General features: G+C 42.2%; 1 protein-coding gene across 1 annotated transcript; it reads right to left on the reverse strand.

The window, feature by feature from the left end:
- Nucleotides 1–2,406: 2,406 nt before the first annotated feature.
- On the reverse strand, nt 2,407–7,768 carry FOXA1 (forkhead box A1). Its single transcript, XM_048853877.2, has 2 exons — nt 7,471–7,768; nt 2,407–4,959 (listed from the first exon to the last, which is right to left on the reverse strand). The coding sequence occupies exons 1-2, from the start codon at nt 7,543–7,545 to the stop codon at nt 3,694–3,696; spliced, it is 1,341 nt and encodes a 446-aa protein (XP_048709834.1). The 5' UTR covers nt 7,546–7,768; the 3' UTR covers nt 2,407–3,693.
- Between the last annotated feature and the right edge of the window lie 8,816 nt (nt 7,769–16,584).

The following is a 16,584-nucleotide window of genomic DNA, read 5'->3' on the forward strand; positions in this document are numbered from 1 at the left end:
AAGGCAACAGGGCTAAGACACCAGGCGTTGAAATGTAGTAAAATCATGCTCTGTGTAGTGAATTTGATCGTGGCAGAACGATAGAACTGGCTGAAAATAAAAGCATGAAAGTGGTGCATTGCACTCCTTCCCTTGCAGTCCTGTCTCGAGCTTATTTTTCTGCTGTTACTGAAGGCTTCTTGAGGAGAGGTGTAAAGAGGAGAAGAAGCAGGAACAACAGAACTTGATAGATGAGCATGGGGCAGAAAATACACGACTTTCCTTCCTTTTGGTGACTCTGTCTTGAACTAAGCACATAAGCTGTATTCGCTATATTTGTTAAAATATACTTTTTTCCATGCTGGCAATTAATAATTTCCCCTCTACTCCATGTATATGGTTTCCCCCATCGTAGTCACTGTTGCTCTTATTATAGAAAACAGAGATTCTAACGTTTATCATATTTAATGCATATCCTGGAAATATATATTATTTATAGTATAGACTGAACTAACTATAGCTAGATACCTAGATAGCCGGATAGATCATTTTGAACCAGAATGGTCTGGTTAATCATTTTACATTTCTTCCAGGTCAATTACATCCTGGCTGTATTCCACAGCTAAGGTCTGAATCCTAATATTTAACCACTGTGGCTCAATTTATATTTTCTGTTCAAAGCCCCAAAGCACTGCATCCATGTTTTCATTTTTAAGTAGAGTGTTATCTTATAGCACTGTTCTATGGAGGACTAGGTACATTCTACTTACAATGGGTTTGCCTGTGTAGTAATTGCTGGGGTAAAAACTCCCTCTGACAGAGTGAGGTAGGGCGGTAGACTAGGGCTCATCTGGCCTGACTTCCAGTGGTGCTGAGCAGCCTGCAGCTCCAGGCGGCATAGACAGTCTTATGCGTCGGGGCAGCAAAGTAATGGCATCTAGATACACGGCTAAGCAGCTCATGTTGCTGACCAGGCCGAGATTTGCATTTCCCAGTGTTCCAGAATACGTGATATATCATTTGGAAAACTCATTTTCTAAATCTATATTCGATCAAATATAAGTATGTAGCAAAAGGTGGAATGTATTTCACTCTGTGTGTCTGTGTCCTTAAACCCCCGTCAGAGTAGTGGCTTCATTCAGTGAATGATCAAACTATTTTTTTAAAAGCCCAGAGCTGCTTGCCTTTTATATATTTTCCTTTCCTTCCTGGCTGGGCCGCAGGGTTTGAAGAATTGGGTTTTGCTATGGGATTTCCGTGGTTTCTCTCCCCCCCCCCCCCATTTAGTTTGTCTCCACTTTCCCCGACCAGTCAGGGGGCAATTATGTGACAATTAAGAGAATCACACCGTTCTTTTTTCTCGGGTTCTTGTATGAAGTAGCTTGATCAAAGTAAAATCTGTTCAAGTCCATACCCCTCGCGATGATGCCGTTCACAGACAAGTGCTGCTTGCTGGGGATCAGCGTTTGCCAGAGCCGCTGTTGTTGTTGTTGATCTGAGCAAAATCCACAAAGAAGTAGGCGGACTGGAAACTGAGCCTAGGGTCTGAGGAGATTAATGATGTTTGTGATTTAGAGCAGCATTTTGGTGTGAAGTTGCATTGAAGAGATTTTCTTCAAGTGTAACAATGACCAACAGCTTAACTCCTGGAAACTGCGTCTTTAGAAGAATAGGTACCAAATGTGTTTCTACAAAACCACACTGCTATGTTGCATTCTATACTGCAAATAGTTCTGCTGCATTTCAGCACAGAGAGGAATGCACACTGGCATACATAACAATATCAGCGAGAACCAATTAATAATTAGGAACAGCGGTAAGAGGGACAAGCACATTTTGTTAAATTAGTTATCCACAGCTGGACTCGGAAACATCTGCATACTTTGCAATAAATACAGATTAAATATACAGTAGGGAGCATCTAATGGCATTTAAAATAAAAGCACACTCTGCAGTGGATTTTTACCTTTTAAATATTGTGTAAAATGTTAGTTTTACTTTCCTAGTAAACAGTACACACACTGAGACATACTTTCAGTTTCTTTCCCGCCCTAAAATGACAAAAGATTCACAGCACCGGTTAAGATAATTTCTGTAGTCTTAAAACGCTAAAGAAAAAGGATATTATACTTTCATCTAACTGCAGTTTTTCCATAGCGAGTGAATTTTAAATTCGAGGTGGATGTTTATGCATGAATATATTTACTATATAGAGAGAGCTTGTGTGGTCTATCTATCTATCGAATAAAGCAGATATCACTTTCTTTATTAACGCCAGCATCCCCATTCTGGTTCAGAGTGTTAAGAGTTCTTCAACATTTAATAAGTCTTTATCATGCCTTCATATCCACCCTCTTTTTTTTATATTTTATGTAAGTCTATTCTATCCTTCACACATATGCAATCGAAAGAAAATAGCAGAAATCATTCATTGTTAACATTTGATTTATTTAAAGTCCTTAACTGCAAATGATCAAAAACATACTTCACGGCTTAAATTCTCAGTTATCATTTTAAATCAAAATATTTTTCAATTACAATCACATTTATAAAATTAACATTTTTTAAAAAAATTCATGTGTAATTTCTTGCTGTTATTTAAAGCAATTTCAGCTGTAAAGAAAGAAAATATAAACCATGCAATAAATTAAGAACATTGAGAAAGCGAACAGGAATAATAAAACCCGTCTGTCTATGCTAACACCGTGTAAAACTGTGGAAAGTGCATTAACACTGGATGAAACAAGCTAACAATGGCAATAATTAAACGGCCATAAAAAATTCTGGATGTGTCAGTCTGAAACAGATAGAAGGAGAGAGAGCTCTCTCTCTCCTCTTTCTTTGCGTTGGGTTAATATTCAATATTTTCTGGGGGGAAAATAACGTTGTTATACATATATAGGTCTAGTTTGTACACAGTGAAGAGACTCAAATGAAATAATCATGTCATCCACATGTTGAAGAGAGTTCCTGATGAATGAGAATCTTCAGTAACAGCCTGGGAGGAAAAAAAAAATCCAACTGATTGTGACCTCTGGAACTTTATATTAAATCCCAAGACAGGTAACGCTTGGAAATATCTGGCCCAAATTCTGCGCTCCAAAACTCCCCTTGACATCAGTGAGAGTGCAGGATCCGGCCCATAGCATCTGTGTTGATGCCTGTTCTACCAACCGACGAGTGTTTTGCAAGTATCAAAAGGATAATCTGAGAAAGTAAATGTTTTTTTTGTTGCTTAGAGATTAGTGTTTTGCTACTTCACAGCAGTATTGTCCTTCAAAGTTTTTTAATTAAAAAAAGAACCTTATATGTCTGCTTGCTTGCTTCTTCATCTCCGTATTGTTAAAAGTATTGCCACATACCTGTAAACTTGCTTGAGATTCTAGAGCACAGAAGGGGGGAGTGGGTGGGGATGGAAAGCACAAACAAATAGTTTACAAGCTTAACAACCTTTTTTCTCTCTCTTGTTAATAACACCCCGCAGAGGCGACAGCGATCTTTGGAGGGGCAGAGGCGAGGGGCGGGGAGTATGTACAATGGGGGTTCGCTCAACTTCGCCGGAGGGCCAGTTTTATAATAACATACACAACGCGTTGGAACACAATAATAAAGTAACAGTCCTTTCGCACGCAGCGTGCGGAAACGTGACAGTTTTGTTACCGGGCTAGAGACAGGGAGAATCAGACTCGCCGTGCGGGAGGTGAGGGAGCAGAGCTAGGACGTGTTTAGCACGGGTCTGGAATACACACCTTGATAGTAGGACGGCTCCAGTGCCGAGGGCTCAATACCACTCCTACCGGCCATGGAGGCGCTGCTCAGGGGCAGCCCGCCTGGGATGCCCGCCCCGTAAGAAGAATATTGCAGAGCCTGCTCGTAGGCTTTAAAGTCCAGCTTGTGCTGCTGTTCCGAGGAGGACATGAGGTTGTTGATAGAAAAGGGGTGGTTGAAGGAATAATGGGGATCGCCTTTCAGGTGGAGCTGGGACTCGTGGGCTAGGGGGTGCGGCGGGTGGGGGACAGGCGCCAAGGCTGGGACCGAGCTGATGGTGGAGGGCGCCGCGGAAGCCGAGGTCTTAAGCTCAGTGCTCGATCCATTGTGGTCCAGAGACGGGGGGCTGGTGGGAGGGTTGGGGTTGGAGACGGAGGTTGTTGCGCTTTCCAGCTGGGCAGGTTTATTGTGACCTCTGTGTAAAGGGGAATTGGAGCTGGAATTGGAGGCGCCGGAGTGGTCTTTCCTGCCCTCCTGCCCGGCTTTGCCGTTCGCTTGCTTTTCGCACTTGAAGCGCTTCTGCCGGCGAAGGTAGCAGCCGTTTTCAAACATGTTGCCGGAGTCGGGGTGCAGGGTCCAGTAGGATCCTTTGCCGGGCTTGTCGGGCGACCGGGCCACTTTGACGAAGCAGTCGTTGAAGGAGAGGGAATGGCGGATGGAATTCTGCCACCGCTGCTGGTTCTGCCGGTAGTAGGGGAACAGATCCATGATCCACTGGTAGATTTCGCTCAGCGTCAGCATCTTGCTGGGAGCCTGCTGGATAGCCATTGTAATCAGAGAGATGTAGGAATAGGGGGGTTTGGCATGGGGGTAGCTTCGCTTAAAGGTCTTGGTGTCTCTGGTCCTGGTGAGGTTGGACTGAGCGTACGCCATGGGACTCATGCATGGGTTCATGCTGGCATAAGGGCTCAGGCCGTTCATTGAAGCTTGCTGAGCCGACATGGCATTCATGCTGGTCGGGGTAAGCGCTGTCCCCATGGCCGTCACCCCGGCAGTCATGCTGTTCATGGCGCCTGTGGGGCCCCCAGACATGCCGGCCATGGTGCCCGGGCTCAGGCCTGCCCCCAGCCCTGTGTTAGCGTAGGACATGTTAAAGGAACTGGATGTCATGTTGCCACTGGTAGTCATAGTGTTCATAGTCATGTAGGTGTTCATGGTGTTCATGGATCCCAGTCCCGAGTTCATGTTGCTGACGGGAACAGAGGAATAGGCCTGCAGCAGGGACACAAGTTTAAGAGCGGCGGTTAGCAGAAGAGAAGGCGGGACACTTTAGGAAAGCGACCCCCCCCCCCCAGCAAGAGTTCATTACACGAGAGGCCGGGGCAATGTCTCCCTGCCTTACACAAAGCAATAACGCCCCCGAACCCCAGGAAAGTTACCACGGCAATTCTGGAGGCGATCTGACTGTCAGGGGCAAGGCAAGACACTCAGGCTTCATTGAAACAGATTTGCTCCTATACCTCCACCCTATTTACATATACAAAGCAAAAATATATAAAAAAGTGTATTAGCTGACATGTCTTACAAACGGCCAGCCAACGTGAATGCCTTTTTGCCTTTAATATTTTGTCACTTCATTACTGTCATACTGAAACGATGCTATCTTTATTTGCAGCCGTTTTGTGCACAAGGTAGTGGGATGAGAAGGCTAAATATTTTTACTCAGTGCTTATTTGGAAAAGGCGCCTGTATTTGTATCCCCAACGGCTGATGCAGTACACAGTTACGTTACAAAGTTACGCTAAAGTACAATCTCACCTTTTCATACCAAAGCCATACTTACAAATAATGGCAAAACAATTGGCTAAAACAGGATAGATTTTTACTCTTAGACTGTTTCCATATTACTAATGTTTTGATTAGTTAATAAAAACTAATACAACTAATAAAAATGAACAAACTTGTGCATTGTCAGATTACATTTTCGACAAGGCGGAATTAAATTGCCTAGGTTTTGCTACAAAAGAATCATCATACAGATGGCTGCCATGTACTTGAATTTTTTGTTAAACAAGCAAATGATATACTATTACAAGAAATTCAGCAGTTCCTGCTCAGACCGTATTATTTTACTTATACATTTCTGAAAGACAACGCGTGCACCGTTATTTGTTTTATATCTAATGTGTCACATTATTTAACATTAAAAAACACTTCCCAAAGTATAAATACTCTGAATTCTATACTGTGTTTCCTTATGATTTTCTATAATCTTCTTATGTGCAATATAATTACGACTTTGACATATTTCAGAACTATTGTAAAAATCTATCACCAAAATTAGTAAAGGTATATAAACCGGTACTAAATCTAATTTAATAGAAATGGGGTCAAGGCCTTTTTCGTTCATTTACAATTAAGAGTGAACAAATGCAACTCTGTCAAGTAAAAGCTATGTTTAATTATTTTGTTGATGTACTGTAGTATTTGCAGCTACTTATTATAAGCAACCCTGCCTTTTTCTCTAAAAGCCTGATTTTAATTTAAATTGAGGTAATTATTTCACAGAACAGTTTAAAACAGGAATGCGTTTCCCTTATAAAAATATGTACAGTGAGTTTATTATAGTAACCAATAAGGATAAGCTATTGTCTCTAACATAGTAAAAGGGAGGCTTCCAGGACTTTATGGTAGTGAATAGTAAATACAGAAAAGCTAAGTATTTAATATGACTCTTATTTTCCCCTTCATTAAACACATATACACTCAAAAATGGGTGTGTAAATATTTAGCATATATCCCGCATTTTAGCCCTACACATTTACAATTCGGCTGTGAAGTGTCTCCTTTTTATGTACTAATCTGTGCATGACTTTAGATATTCTCTAATGCTAACTGTGTTGTGTTTCACAAACATGCCAGTGTGAAAGCTGCACGGCCACATCCACAAATGTGCAAACAGCAATCGCTGTTGTGTTTTAATCCATATTCCAAGGGGAGGTAAGTCACTCCGTAATGGTGATTTATTTGCCCTCTATCATTGTTCATTTCTTTATGTTTGATCTTTTCTTTCTGTTCCTTCTGAGCATAATTGTAAAAATAAGAACAACACGGAAATGCAAAGGGAATGGAGAAAGAGACAGGTTCCCCGGTGCCAGCCTGATCCGACTCTCAGCAGCGCCACCCTCCGGTTCCGGGCAGAAGCGCACCCATGTTTCAAAAATCTTGTTGCAAAGTACAAACGCCTGATTATTTTGCCCAGTAAACCACCAGAATTAACAGGTGAGGCCGTTGAAAACTGTGGGACGAGAAGGCCTTAAAAGTCAAGCTCGTCCACGGCGACGGAAGGCGCTAGTGTTTTCGAGGGTTTTTGCAACTCGTGGCCCTCACACTGCACCATCTGGAGAGCCCAGGGCTGAGGGCGCTCAGAGCTCGGGCACAGTCCTGTGCACCGAGCCAAGAGTTTACGGGGGGCTTTTGTTTGTGCAAAAGTACAAATGACGCCTCTTAAACGAGCTCGCTAACTCCCCCCTGCACCCCCACTCACTCCAAGCACAAGCAGCAGCCCCATTATCATGGGGCTATTGGAAAGCGTGGCGGTTTCTTTATTGCTTGGCCGGCTTCAGTGTTGGAAAAGGCACGTTTGCACTGGCAGGATCTAGAGTGCAAACCGCTTCCCCATATTGTTACACGCACACCCAGCCTCCCCCCCACCCCTCCCCCCCCCAGCCCGCTACAGCGGCTCAGGGGCAGCAAACAAGGGAGCTCTTGTGATTCACTCACCTCCTGATTGTCGGTGTAGTAGCTGCTCCAGTCGCTAGTTTCATGCCCTTCCATTTTTACAGCACCTAACATCATGGAGCCAACCTGCCCGGTGTAACCATCCAGCCTTTTTGCAAGAGACAGGCAGCAGGAAAGGGAGCTTGACACAGCCCCAGTCTAGCAAGAAGCCAACTCGCGGGGCGCGGGGGAGGAAGGGGGTTGAGATCTGGTCTATAATAAGCCAAAAAGGAGACAGGGAGCGGTGTTGGGCGAGACACTTGAGAAAGTGAGGAAGTGCCGGCTGGGATGTGAGTGGAGTTGAGCTGATGTGGATCTTACGTCGCAGAAGTGCCCACCTCCTCCTCCTCCTCTCCCCATTTGTCCGCCGCACAAAGACGTTCGCACCTACAAAGCCGGAGATGCACCTGCAAACAAGGCAGTTCCACTCGCTTGTAACTCCCCCGGGGCGTCACTTTATTTGCAAAGCAGTGTAATTGGTTTAAGCTACGGGGAATGAAGGAGAGACCGGGGTGGGAGGAGGGATGGGGAGGAAGAGTAGGAAAGGAAAATACCGTCCTTTCAAATGGCCAGTAGAAATGCTAGCAGGGATCGTTGGAAATTACACGAAGTAGATAAGGAAGGGCAGCCCTCGCTGTGTGACTAGAATACAAAAGGCCACCCAGCCTCCAAACCCGGAGATTAGCAGGCTGTGTTTACTAAAGTACAGTAGATGCTCCTTTAACTTGACGACCGGCATATATTTCAAAGTAATGACTGAGCACTGCAGCCAACATACACCAAGAAATGAGAACTAGTCTTATGATCACACCACACAATACTTATCCCCACCCCCACCCCCCGACTCACCAAGGCAAATAACTTTGGGGCTTCCAATTTCAATCAAGGTTCTCGAACATATGTTTCCAACATTCTATTGACACCTTCATGGGCTAAATCCAGTCCAGTCCTTCATACAAGGCTTCTATTTCTGTATATTTTATTATTCTCTTTTGCCGTGTCACACGTTTAGAAACCATGCCATGTGAGTCACAGCGGTGAGACATGACGCTAAGCCATCCAATAAACACGAACACCAGCTTGAATGCGGATCCACTGACATTAACCTATATTTGACAAACATCAGGTGAGTCACTGAAACCATTTTATATCTTTGTTATAGAAAGCATTCAGCCCAGAAGCTTGCTTGGAAATAGTCACCCAAGAATAGTGATAACAATGGGTAGCGGATGCCTGATTAGTAACTTAAATTGTGCATTATTCTGACTTCTCCCAAGAAATGCGGGTGCCTGCCTGACAATGGGCTTACTTGGCTAAAAGGTGGAAAAGCACGTGAGCGATCCATCCAGCCCTTGTAGGGGGGTGAACTGGGTGAACTAAGATATCAATTTCTAGCTTTTGTGATTCTCTGATCTGATGTCAAGATCACAGACTCTTCCTGGGTTTCTTAGCAACATCCTTTATGTTTGTCCCGATGACAGAACTTGTATTACTTCGTTGTAAAAAAGCTTTCGGGGAAAGGCAGGGGGCCGGGAACAAACCACCTTGCAATTTCATGAGCGTTTGAAAATCGATTATATACGAATCATAGCAAACCTTAAAAATACACTAGTGATCTGAATTTCTTTACCAGTTGTTTATCAGATGGGACATATACAACGGCTTTTGGTTGCTTCCACATTCAACTGTCCTTGGTTTGTTTTGGTTTTTTTTTTTTTACTAATAATGTGGTAAATTCTAGTGGATCACACCTTAAACAACTTTCTTATTGAAGCACCTAAAAATAAATTAACATTCTAATATATAGTCTCATATATAATATCTCTGCTTTGAAGAAATATGTTTTAACTTGTCTAAGAAACGCGGTATCCCTTTCTTTGTTATTTTTCTTTCCCTTTTTTCTTTAAATCTGGCGACAGAATTAAGTTAAATCCTCGAAACAAACAAAACGCTGAAAACAGCAGGCGAGAACAAGGGATAAAAATGTGCCGTTAAAGAAATAAAAAGATAAAAGCATTGGATTACAATCCACTTTTTAAAATGGTCACACTGTAAATAAAAGATTTAGGCTGAAACAAAATCCACATGGAATATTAAGAGACAATATCATTACACAATGCAGTATCTATCTATCTATCTATCTATCTATCTATCTATCTATCTATCTATCTATGAGTACTAATCAATCTATGGATTAGTACTTTTTGAGTCACGTGCTTATTTCAATATTTTTGGTTCTGTTTGGATAACATACAAGTACACACAAATGCACTATGGAACTGGCAGTTTTCAGCAGCAAAAGGTCCTCTCTTTTTCAGGTGACTATGCTACAAACTATTCTTCGTTTGAGTGAGATAAGCAAGATAGTATCCTATTTTCCGCAGCAATGTAAGTCTAGTGAACAACTGCCTAAATATATTCGCTCCCAAAAGAGATCAGTTAAAACCCACGAAAAGACGACTGCCCACGCCACATGTTTGCTAGATACACTTGCAAAATTATATGGACACATCACAAGGCAAAGTGTAACAGAAATATCACCTGGCTCGAAAGCGAGCCTGTTTAAAATTACATTCTCCGTCCATCCAAAAACCGTAAGCAATGATATCAGCACACATAACTGATTAAAGAATCAGCCCCCTTTTTACACGTTTAAAGGTTTCCTCTGCTAAAAGGCAATTGTAAGACACTTGTTTCACTGAAGTTATAGGTGTATAGGAGACTTATTTGATTGAACAGCGCCTCCTGTTGTCCAGCTGCTACGTCAAACTCACATACCTGTTTTAAACACAGCTACTGGGTACAATACCACATGAATAACTGCAGCTTATAATCTTTTTACAACAGTTTTTTCGTATGCTAATCAAGCTGCCTGAGGCAAAGAATCGGCCGCTACTGGAAATTCCCGCAATGCCCACCCCCCCTTTACTGCACTGCAGCCTGCTGCTTGAGAGACTGGCTTCCAATATACTTTCTTGAGTGAGGCGGTGGATCTAACCTCGAGGGTCAGGGCGGTTATCTTTTGCGGGTATTTAAAACGAGTACTTTTCAGTCGATCGCTCTAGCCAGCTAGCTGTTGCAACTCTATGTAATAACATGCCGGATGATCTGGGCGTCCACTGCATTGTGCCGTACTTTTAAGTCACTCTAGGCAGGAAAGAAAGGAGACTCTTCTTAGGATGTGAGTGGGTGACTCCAGATAAAACCTTCTGGGATGAGTCTGGTTGCCAAAGTGTGTTTGCTAGGCTATAATCGTGTGCCCCTGGTTCAAGTGATAGGGTTCCTCTCCTCTTACCGATCTAGTGCGGATTGTGCCTATTTCTAACGAATCCGTGAAATCGTTTTCTTCCAAGATAATTTGTTTTGCAGAGTAATAATACAGAACAATAATACAGGGGAGGGGCTCTGCTTTGAATTGTCTAACTGGGGGTCAGAGTCTCAATTCCTGTCAGTGATTTCTCCGCATCAGAAATCGGAGGATGTTGCAGATTGGGGAGGGGCGGGCGGAATAACAAGATTAAAACGAGAAATACGTTAATGTAAGTTGTTATTATAAGCGAGTCACGACTTATCCTACTTATTTTACAGAACACACACAATTTTTGAAGCCAGTTTGTGCAATATTTCTGAGTAACGGTATTCCAGGCAGGCCTCAGGTAGGGAAATAATGACAATGAACGAGGTGAAATGGCATATTTTTGGACTATTTGCCATCTCATTTACTGAAGAATAAAGTTGGGGAAAAATAGCGTTTGCCATTCTTACTAACTTGCCAAATAGAAAAGTTATTTATGGATTCCAACCTCTCCACATTTCGTTTCTCCACAAACCTGGTAACAAACGCAGAAACAAAGCTTTAAATTATCAGGAGTTATTTAAAAAAAAGAGAGAGGGAAAAGCTGTTTAATTGTTTTTCCTAGAGCAGAAGAACGTTGCCGCTTAAATTAGGAGAGACTGCGTTTGAAATGGACAGGACCTGCAGGTAATTCTTCAGGTTTAATTTGAAGTGGCGACTTGGTTTTTAGCCAAATGAGATCTTCTGATCGACATTAAACAGATGTTCTGTTAAGGGACACATCCCTAAAGTGCAGCTGTTTCAATCATCTGTCGCTTTCCATGCAGCTAAGGATATTTTTCTTCTACGTTACTATATAGACTTCGTTTTATTTTCCTTATATACATTTAATTGCAGATCTGCACCGTAGAATTGGTCATTATCACAAAGGATTTCCATATTATTCGAGTGTTATGGGGAAGGGTTAAAATTGTTTTGTCTAAACTTGGTGATGATATCATCTATCTATCTATCTATCTATCTATCTATCTATCTGGAAAAAGAAGCTTACTTCTCTTCTACAGAAAAGAAGCAGAAACAGGAAAGTCCTATTACTTCCATTCATACAAAACCGCACACGAATGGCAATAAAACGAAAATCCTAAAATTGCCAGATCGCCAGGTGTAGCAAGTGTTTCTTTTAAATACTGGGCAGAGACAACACAAATTGTGAAAGCCTGAATCCTCCTTTCTCACTCCCAGAAAGCACTTCGATTAATTTAAACAGCGTCTGGATTCCACGAAGAATCCGGTAAATACCAAGACAAAATGCAATTTTATGGAAGGTTTCAGAGTATCAGCCTTTGTTAGTCTGTATTCGCAAAAAGAAAAGGAGTACTTGTGGCACCTTAGAGACTAACCAATTTATTTGAGCATGAGCTTTCCTGAGCTACAGCTCACTTCATCGGATGCATACTGTGGAAACTGCAGAAGACATTATATACACAGAGACCATGAAACAATACCTCCTCCCACCCCACTCTCCTGCTGGTAATAGCTTATCTAAAGTGATCATCAAGTTGGGCCATTTCCAGCAAACCTGGATTTGTGATTTGATTTGGATTTGGATTTGAGAAAACCTGGATTTGTGCTGGAAATGGCTGTGATTAAACGGTTCACCATAACAATTTTTGGGCAAAATATAGCCTCGTGCATTTTAACACCTCCCAGGCCAGCCCAGCATATGACATCTCTTTGTTTTAGACGTATGCCTCAGACTCAGACGATACCCATTTGGAATCTGTCTTTGATTTAAGGGTTGAACTCTGAGTTGCTCAGCAGGAGGAGTTCACGACCAGGTGAGATGCGATAAGGTTGCATTTACTTTCCTCTCTTTTGGGGATCAGTTTACCTGCCTAGACAGGTAAGAACACTTTATTGGGTCAACAGCTTCTTTTAGTCTTTTCCACATGAACTTTTCTTGCCTCGGATTTTGTCAGTTGAGTAGTTTTTCCTTAACTAATGACCTGCCTTGAAATGGAGAGCCTCTTCCCCTAGCTTCTGCTTGTTTTGTTTGTCCTGCTAAATTGTAAAAAGAATTTTCTTCTCCTTAAAGTGAACATACGGGGAAGTAGATTTTAAACGTCGCTGAATCACTTGTACAAGTGACATTTAACTACACTACATGGTTCCGTGATCCCACTCACACGGACAACACCCTTTTTCGTTCTGAACTGAATCATTTATCTCCTCTGGTGTCTACAGGCAAAAGCCCATTTCAAAAAAATGAATCTCGATTAAGCTAGTCAAATGAATCGATTTTTCTTCCTTTAATTTCAGTCTTATGCAAATAAAGGGGTATGACTGTAAAATACAGGATTACAGCAGAACTGTTGTCAACCGCCAGGGATTAGTGCTATTTCCATATTACAATAAATCCAAATGGAATGGGCGCCTATAAATATAGACGGTGACAATTTATACAGTCTAGAGTCACTCCTTTAAAGAGGAACTATATAAAAGTATAAAGGGGACAAATTATATGAGAAATTCGGCAAAATTATCAATATTTTGGACTTCACATGTTATTAATAATGGGGAATTAATTATTACCCGTAGCTGGATTCTGGAGAATTGCCAGGAAGTCTGATTAATGAAATCAACACAAATGTCACCTGGGAACTGGCGTCTTTCGCCGCCATCCTCCACTCCTACTCCCGTTTTTGTCGCGCCAGTTGGGTGACTCGCAGGTTGTCCGATAATCGAGTAGTCTCCAACATTACAACCTGTTTTCTTGTATCCCCCCCCCCGACACCCCAAACTAGACAGTATGTTTTCCTGATAGATGAAGCAAAGAATTTGTAGCGCAGGTGCATACGAATTCTTCCCCCCAAGCAGTAGTCGGGGCTGTCGAGTTCTTTATTTGAATGAAGCCGATAACTGCAAATTGAAGGTTCGCCGACACAGGGCTCGATCCTGCTGCATTGCAGTCCGTGAGAACAGGATCCGGGCCATCAGATTCATGGAGTATTGGGGGGAGGGGGGAAGATATAAAAGAAGACATTGGTTTAGGAAACAGTCACGTCTGGTCCCGATCCTGATCGGTACTGAGCCGCTCCTGAAAGATGTTGAGCATCCGCAACAACACCGCTAAGGATCCAGCCCTAACAACCTCGGATTCTTTAATTACTTGATTGTGACAATTTAGTCATGTCACAAAGTTCTTTTGCCCACAGTCATAGGAGATACCGCTTTGGACATTGTTGTAGGGATGCTGTACTGCCAGGATTTTTTTTTTTTGTCCTATGATTTGTATTGATAGCATCATAGCGTGTTAGCATCCATTCTTTTTCTAGATTTAATTCCGGTGTAATTTAGGGATCAGAATACATTTGGTTACATAGTTCATATTCCTGCTCTAAAACCGACCGGAAAATATCTGTGTACTAAACCAGCTAGCGAGGGGGACAAATCTTTACAATTAAAACTACTAATAAATAGTGTCTGTCCAATCATTACAATTGGACAAAAAGACCATTGGGTAGTAAGGAAATGTATGTCTTATTTGTCTAAAGCAACTTTTGTTAAATACTTTTTGTTAAATAGTTTACCATCCAAATTAAGCTATGTAATAAATACCTTACGTTAATTTTTGTGAATGCTGCTAGATATATACATGTTATTTGAATAGTTCAAATTGTCAGGATGCCCACATTTATATGTGGTCTGGGGTGGATCTTTTTAAGTATGGGAACAGACCTATTAAAATACATTGGCTTTTTTTTTTCACCAGTGTCAAAAATAAGCATTTATTTTGAATGTTGGGTGCAATGTTTATATTATAATGTATGGAACTGTAAAAATAAATGTTTATCTTGTATATTGGGTGCCCTGTACCCAGTCTCACAAATCCAATTTTCAAAACACATTATTTATTTTGAAAGTTAATAGAGTCATAATTGTTTGCAGTGTTGCTGTAGCCGTGGTGGTCTCAGGATATTAGCGACAAGGTGGGTGAGGTAATTATCTTTTATTGGACCAGCTTCTGTTAGTGAAAGAGACAAGCTTTCAAGCTTACACAGACCTCTTCTTCAGGTTTGAAGAGCTCTGTGTGAGCTGGAAATCTTGTCTCTTTCACCAACAGAAGCTGATCCAAATTACCTCACCTACCTTGTCTCTGGAGTTATAATAACATACTAGCAGTAGCTAAGGAGTGAATTTAGGGAAAACATGCACAAATCCCTATGGTTTCCTATTTGTGGAATCCAACTCAAACAACTAACATGATCTTTCAGGGTTCAGGTGGGGCTTTCAACAGAGAACTAAGGAAGCAAAAAAATCATTGTTATTGAACTGGACCTCTAGCCCTAACAAATGACCTATTAAATAGGCAATATATGTGGTTTTCCAGGCAAAATTTTGAATCCTAGAATTGCAGCAGGGTTACCTATCCCAGAGAAAGGTTGGCTCAACTTTAAAGACCATAATAAATCAAATAATTCCATACCACTCTGGGCACAAGCTCCAGAACTGACTGTGGCTGGCAGTGCTTATGCAAATACTACTAACTCTAGGTTGAAATGGCTCTTCTTGAGGGAAGGGTGGGTTTGGTAGCTCACATTTTGAATGATGGGGATTGTGGAGGGTTCTTCCCTCTCCCCCACATTTGATAGTTCTCCCACCCCACAGGACTGTTTGGACCTTTTTTCCTGGGCTGATGGGGGTCTATTCTTTAAGTCAGCTAGGGAGACAGATTTAATTCAGCTGTATGCCTCTAACTCCTCATCAGTATTAGAGGGATGTGTGGTAGAGACCAGTGGCTGTCATAAATGGTTGTCCTGGACTGATTTCAGTTTTGAATTCACAGTAATAGAAGAGCTGAATATAACAAAACACAGGGGTGGTTTATTTAAAGTTCCTTCCTGTGTAATGCTACCAGAAATGCTACTCATGCATTTCACAGTTCATAGAACACAAGACTTTCTGCTACAAAAAAGTCAGGGCCCTATCACAAATGAGATAAAGATGAATCTCCTTGAGCTGAGTTAGCAATGCTCATGCTCTGTAGATTGTAGGGCAGTATGATCACATATGCAGGAGCAGGTGTGATATTTCATCTGTCAGAGGAACACCCCCCACCACCACTAGCCTCTGCAAAGGAACATCTGTACCCCACTTTGAGCATGCCCAGTGGAGTCCATGGAGTAAAGGACTTTACTGAGGGGAAGTGAATGTCAGTGATATTTCCGTAGAATAGGAGTCCCAATGAGATTCCATGGCATAGTATGCAGAGGCTGGTTTTGGTTTGCTTGGGGTTCTATCCAGCTCATTATTGCCCCAGTGACTGCAGGGATCACCAAAGTTCTGTGAACCTCCTGAGCACCACAGCCCTGCTAGCTGTTTCCTATTCTGAAGGTTAGTTCCCCCCTGTAGCTGGCTGGTGAAGCAGATTTTGGCTTTACACAGCTTCCCCAAACCATCCCCTTCAGAGAGATGGAGCTTTTTACGATGCTCAGCATCTAGGAAATCACATCAGAAAAGGCACTTACCACACTAGGTGCCTTGCCTTCCCTTCCCTCCTCACGCAGCATCAGTTTTTCCTTGGCTAACAGGCAGTCACTGAAGAGTCAAACAGCATGAGACCCTCCCCAAGGCTGACAGCTCCAAAAGGGAGCTCTCTTTAAAGAGACTTTCCGGAATCTACCCAGCTTCAGATTTCTTCCTCTTTAAATGCTGAGTGAGAGAAAGCCCCCAACACAGTGATGGTGTGAACAGGAGGGAACCCAAACTTCTCAAATAGAACCCTTCCCAACAGCAGCGATTAGGGACTATCTCCCCCACTC

The sequence above is a fragment of the Caretta caretta genome, chromosome 6 (assembly GCF_965140235.1).
Source record: "Caretta caretta isolate rCarCar2 chromosome 6, rCarCar1.hap1, whole genome shotgun sequence".
Taxonomy (NCBI): domain Eukaryota; kingdom Metazoa; phylum Chordata; order Testudines; family Cheloniidae; genus Caretta; species Caretta caretta.

Bases quoted from the DNA above. Each gene is read 5' to 3' on its own strand.
- FOXA1 (XM_048853877.2), bottom strand. From the start codon at position 7,545: ATGATGTTAGGTGCTGTAAAAATGGAAGGGCATGAAACTAGCGACTGG. The intron at 4,960-7,470 runs GTGAGTGAATCA...TCCCTGCTGCAG, and splicing joins ACTACACCGACAATCAGGAG to GCCTATTCCTCTGTTCCCGT.